Source organism: Narcine bancroftii, chromosome 5 (assembly GCF_036971445.1).
Source record: "Narcine bancroftii isolate sNarBan1 chromosome 5, sNarBan1.hap1, whole genome shotgun sequence".
In the NCBI taxonomy this organism is placed as follows: domain Eukaryota; kingdom Metazoa; phylum Chordata; class Chondrichthyes; order Torpediniformes; family Narcinidae; genus Narcine; species Narcine bancroftii.
The window spans coordinates 140,277,378-140,291,998 of record NC_091473.1 but is presented as its reverse complement, the minus strand read 5'-3'; the positions used below and the strand labels follow the sequence as shown (position 1 = coordinate 140,291,998).

The 14,621-nt window shown below is 41.1% G+C and overlaps 1 protein-coding gene across 3 annotated transcripts in view; it reads left to right on the top strand.

Annotated features, from left to right (window-relative positions):
- The window catches only part of glmna (glomulin, FKBP associated protein a), a 70,331-nt gene extending 64,059 nt beyond the window's left edge, over window positions 1-6,272 (top strand). For all 3 annotated transcript variants that reach the window (XM_069939227.1, XM_069939226.1, XM_069939228.1), the window contains exons 19-20: window positions 1,676-1,758; window positions 3,034-6,272. In XM_069939227.1, the coding sequence (XP_069795328.1) occupies window positions 1,676-1,758; window positions 3,034-3,159 (209 nt within the window). In that variant the 3' untranslated portion in view covers window positions 3,160-6,272. The remainder of the gene's footprint in view (window positions 1-1,675; window positions 1,759-3,033) is intronic.
- Window positions 6,273-14,621: the final 8,349 nt, after the last annotated feature.

The following is a 14,621-nucleotide window of genomic DNA, read 5'->3' as shown; positions in this document are numbered from 1 at the left end:
TGATGGTATTGCTGTAACAAATGTGAATGTCTGCAATGAATTAGAAATCATACACATCTCAACTGTCCTCTGACACTCCAAGTCCAAACATCACAGTGAAACACATTGACCAGGTTTTTTTTTGGAATATTTTATTTTTGATTTTCAAAGATTCATAAATTCAGACAATATACTTTCTTATAACACTTATGTAACATACTGAGTCTGTTTTCCCCTCCCCCCAGTGCAATAAAGAACAAAATTATATAAATTATACATATACAAAGAAAACAAAATAAATAACATTGGAGTCAATGACCCTTGCAAAAAACTAAAAAAAAAACCCAGGTACTTAAATAAATAGGGCTAAGGATCTGAAAAAAACAAATGGCACCACATCCCACTTCTTTGATCCCAATTGTTTCCCTGCTGGGACGTGCTACTTCATTTCCTTTATTCCAAAGGAGTGATAATTCTGTCTGTATACCTATGAGTTTCAAATAGGGTTGCCACACACACATTGACAAGCTTAACCTAAAAAAAATCCTCTGCTTCCCTAATGAAACAATGAGCAAAATTTTGTCTTTTCTAACAAATTACTAGTTGACAACAATACAAGAAACTTGAAAATAATTGTATATTGTTACGAGCCTAGAGGACCCCTAAAACCAGGAGCAATAGACATTCACCAAGCCAAGTGGCTACTTAAACAAAAGTTGCTTTTAATTATCTTTAAACATGAAAACAGAATCAAACTTTAACTTATCACTATTGACGTAACTAACCTAACTTAACCCCTTCCAATTCTAAGCACACGTATATGTAATGTGTGTGTAAGTTCTGAAAGGTTCACAGTTCAATCTCACTTTTCATTCCTCCAAGTTCACTGGTCACAGGCAATTCTTGTACTGTGCACAGAATTTAACATTTATAAAGTTCACCAGGCTTTGGTGTTTGAAAGGTAAATGGTTACCGCTCAGGAAGGTTCTTGTTGGTTTTCAGAGAGAGATTTGTTCTATGATGGACACCCAGCCATTTCATTGTCTTTCTGAAGAAACTTTCCCCCTCAGGGTTCTCCAGATGATAACATCTTTCTTTCAGGTCACCACAGGGTTCCTTCTTGTTTCACTTGTTCCAAGTGAAACATTAGACAGCCAGTCCTCTCCTCTTGCATGAACAAGGGCTTTGACAAGGTTGAACTAAGAACACACAACCTGTCTTCCAAATGGGGGTTTCCATAAGCTTGCCCGCTTGTCCTGTTCCAGTCCCAGCTGCTGTTGCTGGCTATAACACTGTAGAAGTGATCTCGATCTCCCTCTCTCTCTCTGAGAGAAAGCCTGTTTGACTCTCTCTGCTTGCAAAACCATACAACCCTCTTAGAACAGCAAGTTCCCCTCCAGACAATATGTAGCTCCAACAAGCTCTTTCATCTGTTTCCATTTTGTCAACAACTATCCGTTAGTGAAGTCTCTTAGGCACTCTCCAAAGCTTTTGCAAAGATTCTGATGCCCTGACCTGTCTAGCATGAGCAGAGTTCCAGTATTTTAAATAAGATCTGTTTTAAAGTGTTTGCACGTGATCTACACGAACAAACCCTGCCCCAATTTATCTCCCAAAAATATACACCACTTTTCCAGTAAACATTGCTGCAGGGCAGCAAAAGGCAACTTAATCTATTTCACCTTTATCATTTCAGATGCCCCACAACATGAAACAAAGTGTCCCTTGACTGTTGGTGGGAAAACATTACCAAAAATGACTAATGCTCTGCAGGTGGAGGTAAGCATCTAATTTCTTTAGTTTTTTAAAGACCTTGTATTCAGTGGCGTATCTAGGGAAATAGCACTGAAATTGGGCTCCCCCTGTTGAAACTTACTTCAATCCTCCACCCCGCAACCATCCCTTGCCGCTGCTACACAATCCACTTCGCCTTCCCTACCCGCCCTCACCACTGTTGAACCCTAAAATAGTCATATCCAATTTTGTGTTGGATAAACTGAGATATTGGAAAATAATCTACACCTTTTTTAAAAAAAAATGTAATTTCAATTAAAAAAAACTCTCTGCCCACTTCAAAGGCCAACATTCGCTGAATAAAAACAGTGAGCGGGATTCCCCGGGCTGGAGCCGAGTGGCCAAAGTTAAAGGTATTGAGTGGCTGTCACTGTCCCCATGGGCACCCTCTCTTATTTTCATTGGGAAAGGTGACTCTTGGCGCCGAGCACCCAGTGGGAGAGAAGCAGAGAGATGCCAAAGCCCATGCACAAACTCATCCTTCAGCTCACATCCTCAGACGGGATGGTTCAGAGTTGGGAGCTCTGGTGAGGGCCAAGGGGAGGGTTTGGAGTTGCCCTGTTCTGAACCATTCCCTTGGTAGATGGTCTACAGGCGCACACCTGAGCTCCCGACTCCGAAACTGCCTCTTGGCATTCATCCTCCAGGTGCACACCTGAGCTCCAGATGCCCGACTCCGAACCCTCCCCTCAGCTTACACCAGAGCTCCCGATTCTGAACCCTCTTGGCGGTTATAGTAAAAGTATTAATGCCAATTATTCCCTCACTAGTCTGAAAACTGTTTGAAATAAATCAGACAAAGGGGTATTGGAGTCAAGTTTGGGGTGAATAATTTCCAAGCGTGCCACAAATTGTCAACTTTCAGCTGCCCGCATGCTGCATGCACCATGCACAGAGTTACATCATCGATAAAGGAGGATTGGTGCTGGAGGCCGCGCCCCTCAATGAATGCTCAGTGCTTCGTTTAATAGGAAGCCCACAGCAGAATCTGTGCAGGTTTCAGTGGGTGAGTGAGGACACTGACAGTGAAGGGGACGCTGAGGCACAGACGGGTCAAGGGAACTGACATTGAGCGGCAGAGGGTGTCAACGTCTACAGTGCATGCAATATGCACTCCTGCTCCTAAATAGCACATACGAGTTTGTTTTTAAACTCTTACGAGGATTGGTGGTTGAGGACAGTGGCGCCCAGGGCTTGTATTGCTTTTTATGTCTATTAAATTCATTTTGTTACATTACCCATTAACTCTCATCATTTCAGGTTCTACAGTCAGCTATCTACACATTTGATGTAATGGAAAGTGTACAAGCGCGAATAGAAGAGTTGATGGAGCCAAAAATGAAAGCTAGAGCTGAGGATAAAAATGTGGCCAATGGAGCTTTTTAAGAATCAAAAGAGAAAATAAAACCATGTAATATAATCTTTGATCTTTTACTCCAAACAACTGAACTTGCTGGAGGGATTCACTGTATGCTATTATTTAATTTGTTCAAATCTGTCTCCGATTTCAAATATTTTTATAATATTTAGTAGATGTACTGAACTCATGCCATCTGGAGAAAAATGTTGTATCATGTTAATATAAATCAGATTTTGTGTATTATTGCATTGGTTTCTAAAGGCTCAGCTTTTTGATCATTCATATAATACAGTGACACAAGGTCTGCAGATTAGAACCATTGTACTGATTACCTAAGTTTTTGTATACATTGAAAATTAATGGTTCTATGGTTTCCTGAGTGTGGAAAAGGGATCTACAAACTTTTATCGACAATGTCCCGCTCATAATTCTTACTGTATCAATTCTGAGTAGAAGCCAAACAATTTAAATTTGAGGGGAATAAAGTTATTTTGCACCTTGAAAACCAAAACTAAATTAAAACTTCCATCTAGCTTCTACTTTCAAATCTGGCAATAAATCAAGTTCATCCCCAAAACCTGTTTCTTTACCTTTGACCAATTGTCAGTAATGACCATAAAAACAAGGAAGTCCTGACCCACTGTCAAGATTTAGCAGCTAATGTTCATTTGCTGCCTTGTGCTTGTCATCCCAAAGGATCATTTCCTCTGCATCATTTTTGTTTTTAAAAAAACTTTAACTATACAGCATGAAAATTAGGCCATTTCAGCCCTTGAGCCTGTGTTGCAATTAAACCTAATTAACCTACAACCCCTGGTATATTATTATTGAATGTTCCATTCTTTCCTCTATCTTGTATATTGATCCTCCTTGTTTCACTCAGCAGTTCACCATCCACAGTCATTTTGGGGATAAAAGTGCACCAACCTTTTGAATGAAAAAAAATGACTCATCTCCAAAATAAAGCCAGACCCTTGAAATTGTGACATCTGGTTCACAGAAAAAACACTTTCTGCATCTTCTCTGCCAAGCCACGCAATAAATTTTGTTAGCCACAGTCTCCCACCATCCTTCAGCCTTGCTACTATTCTTGATGTTTTGATAGTCACAGCTGAACCATTGTAATTTTCGCATAATATTTGTTTGCCATTCATTTTCATTTACAGATGTCTTTACCTTTGTCTTGGTGATAGAAGTGACTTCTACTTTGGAGCTTTCCAAAACTACCTTATCTAACAAAGATGAACAGTACCAGCTTGCTTCTTGAACCTAACACATTGACTACATCCTACAGAAAGTGGTCATTGTCCCCTCTCGACTGGGAAAATGCATTTGCTGCGCCACCCACCGTAAGGTTTTTCGTGTTATCACGTTCATTTCCAATATTGTTACTTTGAATACTTCAATAGGCAGATCAACAACCAGTCTCTTCACATTTTCCATTTCATAATTCTTGGTGCAAGATCTTGACATGATCTTGGTGCAAGATTGGTGATCTTCTTTGTATGTTATGAAAACCTTACAGAGATGCAAAAGCTTCAGATGCTGGAATCTTGAGGAGATAAAGATTTGATAGAGGAACTCGGCAGGTCAGACAGCATCCATGGATAGAAATGGTCACATCGGGTGTCGTCACATGATGAGCCAGGACGGGGGGGATCTGGCTCCTCTGAGAAAAAGTTAATAAAAGATCCGAATCAAATTATCTACTTTTAAAAAGTAATAAGCAAGAAGAGGGAACTACCCTGGAATATGAAAAAATGCCACCCAAAAAGGACAGAAGAATGAAGATGGAAAAGAATTACAGTTGGAATTTTTTTTTAAAAAGGGCCTTCCTTGCAGATGAGACTGGAGGCTGGAGTGGGCCTGGCTCTTTGTTCAAAACAAGCTCCCCGATCTGCCACACAGCAGGCTGTGGTGTCCCTGCTATTGCAGGGACGCCCGGACGATCTGGCAGAAAGAAGATCACAAATGGACATGCGCGAACTTCAGCAGAAGGGAACCCTGGCTGAATGGCTCACAAAATCAGTGAGCAAGGACCCGACATCAACTGGGAGAGTGGCATCATTACAGATTATTAAGGAATCTGAAAGTTAAATGGAAGAAGAAAGACAAGAATTGGAAGAGGATATTATACAGGGAAAGAACAGGTAAATCTGGAAGAGCTGTTGGAAGAGGAAGGGGTTAGGTTGAAACATCAGCTACAGCTATTAGAGATCCTTTAGCGATTATAATGGATGAATTAAAGTTGGTGAGGAAAGATTAAATGGTCTGAGGTTAAAATAGAAATCAAAATGGACAGGAAGATAGACAAAGTAATATGGACTGATTAAAGAAGTTCAAATACAATATAATGTAATAGATGAAAAAGTTAAAGTACTGGGACAGGAGAAATGACATTTTCAAGATAGACTGGATGACCTCTGAAGCATTTGAACATGTTAAAGAGAAAAATGAAGAAATACTTGCAAAAGTGGGCTCTGGAAAATTCTAGCTGCAGATGTTAAAATAATCAGCATTAAAGAATGAAATATGTTTATGCAGGGATGGATTTCTCAGATTTTTGGGCATGAACGTTGAGATTGGGCATCGAGATTGACGAGCCGAACCACCTCCGGAACAGAATCTAAGACCTATGATAGTCAAAATGTCTTTGATATGAAGTATATGGAAAAGTTCTGTTGAAGTTAGCAGTGACAATGAGCCAAAGAGAGAAAAGCACCGTTGGAAATAGAAGGCAGTCAAATCTTTGTCTCCTGATATCTAGTTTGGAATTGTTGAAAAAACATAAAAGTTTTAATCCAATTAAGAACATTCTGTGGAAGAAAGGTTATACTCTTACATTAAGTTATCCAGCTACTTTGAAGATATTTTTACAAGGTCAACAAAGTCAGACTTTCTGGAATCCAGATTATGTGCGAGAATTTGTGGAAAAATTACCAGATTCATATCAAGAAGAAGTTGGCAAGAATGGTACTTGAACTGAAAGTTATATGATGGGGTTAGTTATTGATCATTAGTTTGATTTTCTTTTATAGATGGACTTAACTTCTCGGGGGAGCCGAGTGATGGAGAAACTGATTGCTACTGGGTCACCGGCATTAATGTGTTTTTGTTTCACATCCTGGACAATAGAGGGGGTAGCAGTGTTGAGAGAATATTTGACAGTGCTTTTGGGGGGGGGGGGGGTCTTTGTTCCTTTTCTACCTACTATATTTATGCATGATAAATGTTAATGAAATTTGACTTAAATTTAGGATTATGGATTTGGTGAGAAGTCAGGAATTGACATATAATTTATTATTAAAGGTCCTTTTGTGGAATAGTGTACAAGATAATAATGGATAGTAATTTAAAATTTATTAGTTTTAATGTGAATGGGCTACATCACCCTATAAAAAGAAAGTGAGTTTTAACATACCATAAAAAATTTAAAAGTAGATATTGCTTTTATACAGGAAACCCATCTGACTGAAGAAGAACACCAGAAATTAAAGGAGTGTTGAATGTTCCTTCACATTTTAATACCAAGATTCGCTATTCTGATACATAAAAAAATTACCTATTTTGATTAAAAAAAATATCATTCTAGACCCATTTGGTAGGTTTGTGCTAATTAATTGTCAAATTCTTTTCAGAAAAATGGACACTGATGAATAGCTGTGCCCCTAATTTTGACGATCATAAATTTATACAAGAGACTTCTTCACTTTGGCAAGGCAAATGATAATATTTTGGTGGGGGAGGGGGGGGGGTGAAGGGATTTTAACTTCTGTTTAGACCTCTTGCTGGACAAGTCAACAAGAACAGTGGGAAACTCAAAAGCAGCAAAATTAACACGTAAATGAAGGATTTTAATCTGATAGGTGTCTGGAGAGAAATATCCGAGGGAGAGAGATCATTCATTTTACTCTAATTGCCATGGCTCGTATTCTAGAATAGATAGGTTCTTAATGTCAACTAAACTACATGGTACAGAAAATCCAATATACACTAGGCCTATTTCAGATCACTCCCCATTGTATATGGTGCTAAATTTAGAGGTTAAAATGACAATAACTTATCGATGGAGATTTAATAACATGCTATTGAAATGAGAAGAATTTTCTCAATTTATTAGAGATCAAATAAAAGTTTTTAATATTTAATGATAGTTCAATTGATAATAAATTTGGGACACTCTTAAGGCTTATGTGGTCAAATAATGAGTTTTTCCTCTAAAATTAAAAAAGAACATACGATCCAAGTTGATAATTTGGAAAAAGATTCTAATCTTGGAGAAAGAATTAAATAAATGACTGTTGGAAGATAGGAAGATAATTTTACGGAATAAGAAGTTACAGTCATCGAATATTAAAAATTGCTTTTAAATAGTAAAAGGATATTATTTAATTGGGAGAATCAGCAAACAAAATCCTGGCTTGGCAATTGAAAAAAGAATGAAAATCTAGAGTCATTACAGCTATTTGGCCTGATAAAAATCCATAATTCTCAAGACATAAATGACCCTTTTAAACAATTTTACACTAAATTATATAAATCAGAATCAAAGAATGATGAAGATAGAATTGATCAATTTCTAATCTAGTTAAATTACTTCATCTGGATCAAGAGGAAAAGAAGATTTTGGGAACACAGTTCTCAGTTGCAGAAGTTGCAAAAGTAATAACTTCATTAGAGAATAATATGTCTTTACTTCCGAAGGAATTTAAAGATGTATCAATCCCAGTTTTTTTTTAAGATATTACTACAGCAAGACCAGACAGAAACTTTACCAGATTCCTTTAAAAATGCTATTATAATAGCATTATAATAATATTAAAATGCTTCGCTCTGCCGAGGCTGGGGCCACCGCCTCCCCCTTGCTTCTTCCTGGACAGGGGCCACCGCCTCCTTCTTTCTGCCTGGACCGGGGCCTCCGCCTGCTTCGCTCTGCCGAGGCCGGGGCCGCTGCCTCCCCCTCACTTTTGCCTGGATCGGGGCTGCCGCCACCTACCTTCTACTCGGACTGGGGTCGGGGCCGCTGCCGCCTTCCCTGTGCCCGGACCGGGGCCACCACCTCCTTTCTGCCCGGACTGGGGCCTCCGCCTGCTTCACTCTGCCGAGGCTGGGGCCACCACCTCCCCCTCGCTTTTTACATTTTACACCCCAGTTACACAGCAGTAAGAAAGGGTGTGACTCGGTCAACCACGTCAGAATCCAACCGGGTCCCTGACCTACCTCAGAGGTAGTTAGAGAACCCAATTAAACTTACCTAGGCCTTGTCCACAGGTGATTTGCGACCAGGTATGGTCCGACCTAGGAGGGGAGGCAGGCCCCTCCAGCCCGGGTAAGAAACCTGCATAGGAGAAGGCCACTCCGATATAAAACCTACGACCCAAGGACCTCGCTGCCACGTCCCAGCTTGCTTGACCACGGCACACGAACCATGAGTGTAAGGGGTGGGGCCAGTACTGCGCACAATGCACTCCACCCTAAAGCTCCTTTGCGCAGGCCCGAGGACATGTCCACGTCCTCCCCCTCCATGTCCTCCCCCTCCATGTCCTCCCCCTCAAAAGATACAAACTCAAGCTAGCATGCTGCAACATCAGAACCATGCTAGACAAGGCTGATAGCCACCGACCTGAATGTCGGTCTGCCCTCATCGCACATGAACTCCTCAGACTTGACATTGACATACCTGCTCTCAGTGAAGTCTGCCTTGCAGATGTAGGCAGCCTCCAAGAATGCGGCGTGGGCTACACACTCTACTGGTCTGGCAAACCTATGAATGAATGACGCCTATCTGGTGTAGGCTTCATGGCCAAGAACTCCATTGCCTCCAAACTCGAAAACCTCCTGACAGGCCACTCGGACCAGATCATGTCCATGCGACCCTCATCAGTGTCTATGCTCCAACCCTCCAGGTGGAACCAGCAGAAAAGGACAAGTTCTACACTGATCTGCGCAACCTCATTCAACGCACCCTTCCAGCCGACAAGGTGGTCATCCTTGGCGACTTCAACGCTCGTGTCGGCAAAGACTCAGAAACCTGGTCAGGAATCCTGGGCAAGCATGGTGTCGGCAAGTGCAACGACAATGGGCACCTCCTGTTGGAGCTCTGCGCAGAACAGCGGCTTGTCATTACAAACACCCTTTTTCAGCAGAGGGACAGCCTGAAGACTACCTGGATGCATCCCCGATCCAAACACTGGCACCTCCTGGACTACGTCCTGGTGCGAGAAAGAGACAAACGAGATGTGCTCCACACCAGGGTCATGCCCAGCGTGGAATGCCACACTGGTTCGCTGCAAGCTCAACCTTCACCAAGCCAAAGTCCAGGAACAGTAAAGCCCCCAGAAAGAGGTTCAATGTTGGAAACTTGCAGTCAAACGAAGTGAGAGGAAACTTCCAGACAAACCTCAAAGCAAAGCTGGAGGATGCAATCTGCCTCACAGAATCGTCCCCTGAAACGCTCTGGGATCAGCTGAAGACTGCCATACTGCATTCCACTGAAGAGGTACTGGGCTTCTCCTCCAGGAAAAACAAGGACTGGTTCGACGAAAACAACCAGGAAATCCAGGAGCTGCTGGCAAAGAAGTGAGCTGCCCACCAGGCTCACCTTGCAAAGCTGTCCTGGCCAGAGAAGAAACGAGCCTTCCGTCGCGCATGTAGCCATCTTCAGCGCAAACTCCGGGAGATCCAAAATGAGTGGTGGACTAGCCTCGCCAATGAACCCAGCTCAGCGCGGACATTGGCGACTTCAGGGGTTTTTACGAGGCTCTAAAGGCTGTGTAAGGCCCCTCACCCCAAGTCCAAAGCCCTCTGCACAGCTCAGATGGCAAAATCCTCCTCAGCGACAAGATCTCCATCCTCAACTGATGGTCAGAACACTTCCAATCTCTTTTCAGTGCCAACCGCTCAGTCAAAGAATCCACCCTGCTCCAGCTCCCTCAACAGCTCTTAAGGCTAGAGCTGGATGAGGTCCTCAACTGGGAAGAGACACATAAGGCAATTGAACAACTGAAAAGTGGCAAAGCAGCAGGTATGGATGGAATCCCCCCACAGGTCTGGAAGGGTGGCGGCAAAACTCTGCATGCCAAACTGCATGAGTTTTTCAAGTTCTGCTGGGACCAAGGAAAGCTGCCTCAGGACCTTCGTGATGCCATCATCATCACCCTGTACAAAAACAAAGGTGAAAAATCAGACTGCTCAAACTACAGGGGAATCACGCTGCTCTCCATTGCAAGCAAAATCTTTGCTAGGATTCTCCTAAATAGAATAATACCTAGTGTCGCCGAAAATGTTCTCCCAGAATCACAGTGCGGCTTTCACACAAACAGAGGAACTACTGACATGGTCTTTGCCCTCAGACAGCTCCAAGAAAAGTGCAGAGAACAAAACAAAGGACTCTACATCATCTTTGTTGACCTCACCAAAGCCTTCGACACCATGAATAGTAAAGGGCTTTGGCAAATACTAGAGTGCCTCGGATGCCCCCCAAAGTTCCTCAACATGGTTATCCAACAGCACAAAAACCAACAAGGTCGGGTCAGATACAGCAATGAGCTCTCTGAACCCTTCTCCATTAATAATGGCGTGAATCAAGGCTGCGTTCTCGCACCAACCCTCTTTTCAATCTTCTTCAGCATGATGCTGAACCAAGCCATGAAAGACCTCAACAATGAAGACGCTGTTTACATCCGGTACCGCACAGATGGCAGTCTCTTCAATCTGAGGCGCCTGCAAGCTCACACCAAGACACAAGAGCAACTTGTCCGTGAACTACTCTTTGCAGATGATGCCGCTTTAGTTGCCCATTCAGAGCCAGCTCTTCAGCGCTTGATGTCCTGTTTTGCGGAAACTGCCAAAATGTTTGGCCTGGAAGTCAGCCTGAAGTAAACTGAGGTCCTCCATCAGCCAGCTCCCCACCATGACTACCAGCCCCCCCACATCTCCATCGGGCACACAAAACTCAAAATGGTCAACCAGTTTACCTATCTCGGCTGCACCATTTCATCGGATGCAAGGATCGACAACGAGATAGACAGCAGACTCGCCAAGGCAAATAGCGCCTTTGGAAGACTACACAAAAGTGTCTGGAAAAACAACCAACTGAAAAACCTCACAAAGATTAGCGTATACAGAGCCGTTGTCATACCCACACTCCTGTTCGGCTCCGAATCATGGGTCTTCTATCGGCATCACCTACGGTCTCCTAGAACGCTTCCACCAGCATTGTCTCCGCTCCATCCTCAACATTCATTGCAGCGACTTCATCTCCAACATCGAAGTACTTGAGATGGCAGAGGCCGACAGCATCGAATCCACGCTGCTGAAGATCCAACTGCGCTGGGTAGGTCATGTCTCCAGAATGGAGGACCATCGCCTTCCCAAGATCGTGTTATATGGTGAGCTCTCCACTGGCCACCGAGACAGAGGTGCACCAAAGAAGAGGTACAAGGACTACCTAAAGAAATCTCTTGGTGCCTGCCACATTGACCTCCGCCAGTGGGCTGATATCTCCTCAAACCGTGCATCTTGGTGCCTCACAGTTCGGCGGGCAGCAACCTCCTTTGAAGAAGACCGCAGAGCCCACCTCATTGACAAAAGACAAAGGAGGAAAAGCCCAACACCCAACCCCAACCAACCAATTTTCGCCTGCAACCGTGTCTGCCTGTCCCGCATCGGACTTGTCAGCCACAAACGAGCCTGCAGCTGACGTGGACATTACCCCTCCATAAATCTTCGTCTGTGAAGCCAAGCCAAAGAAGAATAGTAATTTTAAAAAAGGGTAAATATCCATTAATAACATAATCTTACATTCCTATCTCTTTATTAAGTGCAAATTACAAAATTTTAGCTAAATTATTAGTGAATAGATTGGAAAATTTCTTACCAAGATTGATTCATAGAGTACTGAAAATTGGCAGATAATGTGACTAGATTGATTAGTTTGATCCACTTAGTTAAAAAAAAAAGGGCAATCCAAGTATTGCAGTGGCTCTTGATGCGGAAAAAAACTTTTGACAGGGTTGAGTGGAGTTTTCTTTTTAAAACACTTGAGAAATTTGGGGGATGTCCAACATTTATAAAAATGGATAAAAGTACTGTATGTTGACCCAAAGGCAATGATAATGACGAATGGGGTTATATCTGATTTTATTTATTTGATAAGATCAACTAGACAAAGCCTGCCTTCTTTATATTAGTAATAGAATCTTTAGCAGGACTAATTCGGTCTGATCCAAATATTAAAGGCATTAAAACGGGCTTAGATGAACACAAATTAAGTCTATTTGCAGATGATGTGATTGTATATTTAACTGATCCGGAAGAATCATTTGGCTAATTTATAAATAAGACTAGATCAATATGGTAGAATATCGGGATACAAAGTAAACTGGGACAAGAGCGAAGTGATGCCATTGACATTTGGAGATTATTCTGGATGCAAAAAAATACTAAATTTAAATGGCCTGAGGAAGGAATCAAATATTTAGGGGTAAAAATTAATCCATTCTTAGATCAATTATGGACCATTATTTAAAAAAAAATTGAAGATAATCTAAAACAATGGATGGAATTACTATTAGTTTGATAGGCAGGGTGAATTGTAGCAAAATGAACATCTTTGCTAGAATTCAATACTTATTTCAATCCCTCCCTATTATTCCTTTCTTTTTAAGAACTTAAATAAAATCATCAGAAAGTTTTTGTGGAAAGGTAAGGTGTCCAGGATTTCCATTGAAAAGCTTACTTGTAGATATGAACGAGGTGGCTTGCAATGACCTAATTTTAATTATTGCTACACAATTAAGATTTCTCTTTTTTTTAAGAGGGAGGAAAAGATGCTTGGGTAAATGCCAAACTATAAAATACATGAACAAAATTCTGAAGAAATATATGAATGGCTTATTGATAGGGGAATCAGATACACCAATACTATGACATTTGATGGGAATATGGCATAAAGTGCATAAATTAATAGGAGTGAAAGGATATGGTTTAGCTAATATGCCAATAGTACAAAACAGATTGATACCCTTTACAATGAATAATAAAAAATTTATAGAATGTTCTAAGAAAGATATAAGGGTTATTAAAGATTGTTTTCAGGATGGGCAATTAGTATCGTTTGACCAATTAAAAACTAGATATGGATGATCAAATAACAATTTTTGGATATTTTCAGTTGAAGGCTTTCTTACGAGATTATTCTATATTCATTACCTCCTAAAGATGAGATTGAAAATATAGTCATCGTTCAATACTTGAAACATTTTATATCCATTATGTACTTGTTAACATTAGAAGAAACTAATATGAAAGATTTATTTAAATCGAAAGATAGATGGGAAATTGATTTAGACCAGACTATTGCTGATAAAAAATGGACCAAGATATGTTTTGATAATATGCAAGGCAATGTTAACCTTTGATATAGAATGGTTCAGTAATAATTTCCAGCATCAGTTATAGATGTTTCTGGCGTAAGCAAGATGTTGGTACCTTTATACATTCAACATGGTTCTGTTCAAAATTAAATTTCTTTTGGACTAATTTAATGAATTTGTTTGCAACAGATAATAGGGATCACATTTCTGTGAGATCCTATGTTTGTTCTACTTGGTGATTTTGCAAGGATTGACCCGAATGTTCATCTGGAGTAGTTTCAGTGGGACCTTTTGGAAAATTGCACTAGTAGTATCTAAAAAATTTATTGCAACTATGTGGAAGTTGGAAGCAAATTTAACTATGGCTCGACGGCATACTGAAATGGGAAGCTGCATACCTTTAGAAAGTTGCTTACAATCTATGAAATAAATAGTCACTTTTTGAAAAATTGGTTTCCTTGTTTGCAAAAGATTGGGGTGATTATGAATTATTTTATGAACTGACTGTCACATTTGTGGCCCGAAATGTGAAGTTAATAAAACATTAAACACAAGTTTTATCAGGTAAACTTCTCAGTGGCTTTATTCTCCCGTTTCCTTTGTTCTCCTGCTTGTGTTCTTATCTCTCTCTCATACCACGTGACTTCCGGTACATCTCATACATATTCATTATCATGACATCCCTCCTTTAATCAGAAATAAACTTTACCTTCACTTACCAATATCCCTCGGAAACATACAAACATCGTAACTAATGGTAATACTATAACTCAACTACATAAAGTTTACTTCCTACAGCATTCATACATGCACTTGATGATATAAGATTAAAATACTGTCCCAAAGTTCTTATTAAAACTATGGCACAAAGTCTTCGTATCGTTTGGGCGCTTTCCGGTTTCGTTTCGGCCTGCCTGCGATATTGTCGTCGCTTCTCGGTTGTTCACTCTCGGCGTCGGAAATACTGCTCGCCACGGCTTCGAGTGTTTCTGGCGCTCTAGTCACTTCATCAGGAGTGCTGGTAACTGCCTCTGGAACATCATCAGGTATCTCAGTTTCAGCATCTTGTATTGGCCATTCAACCTCTTCGCTCGATGTATCTCTGGACTGGT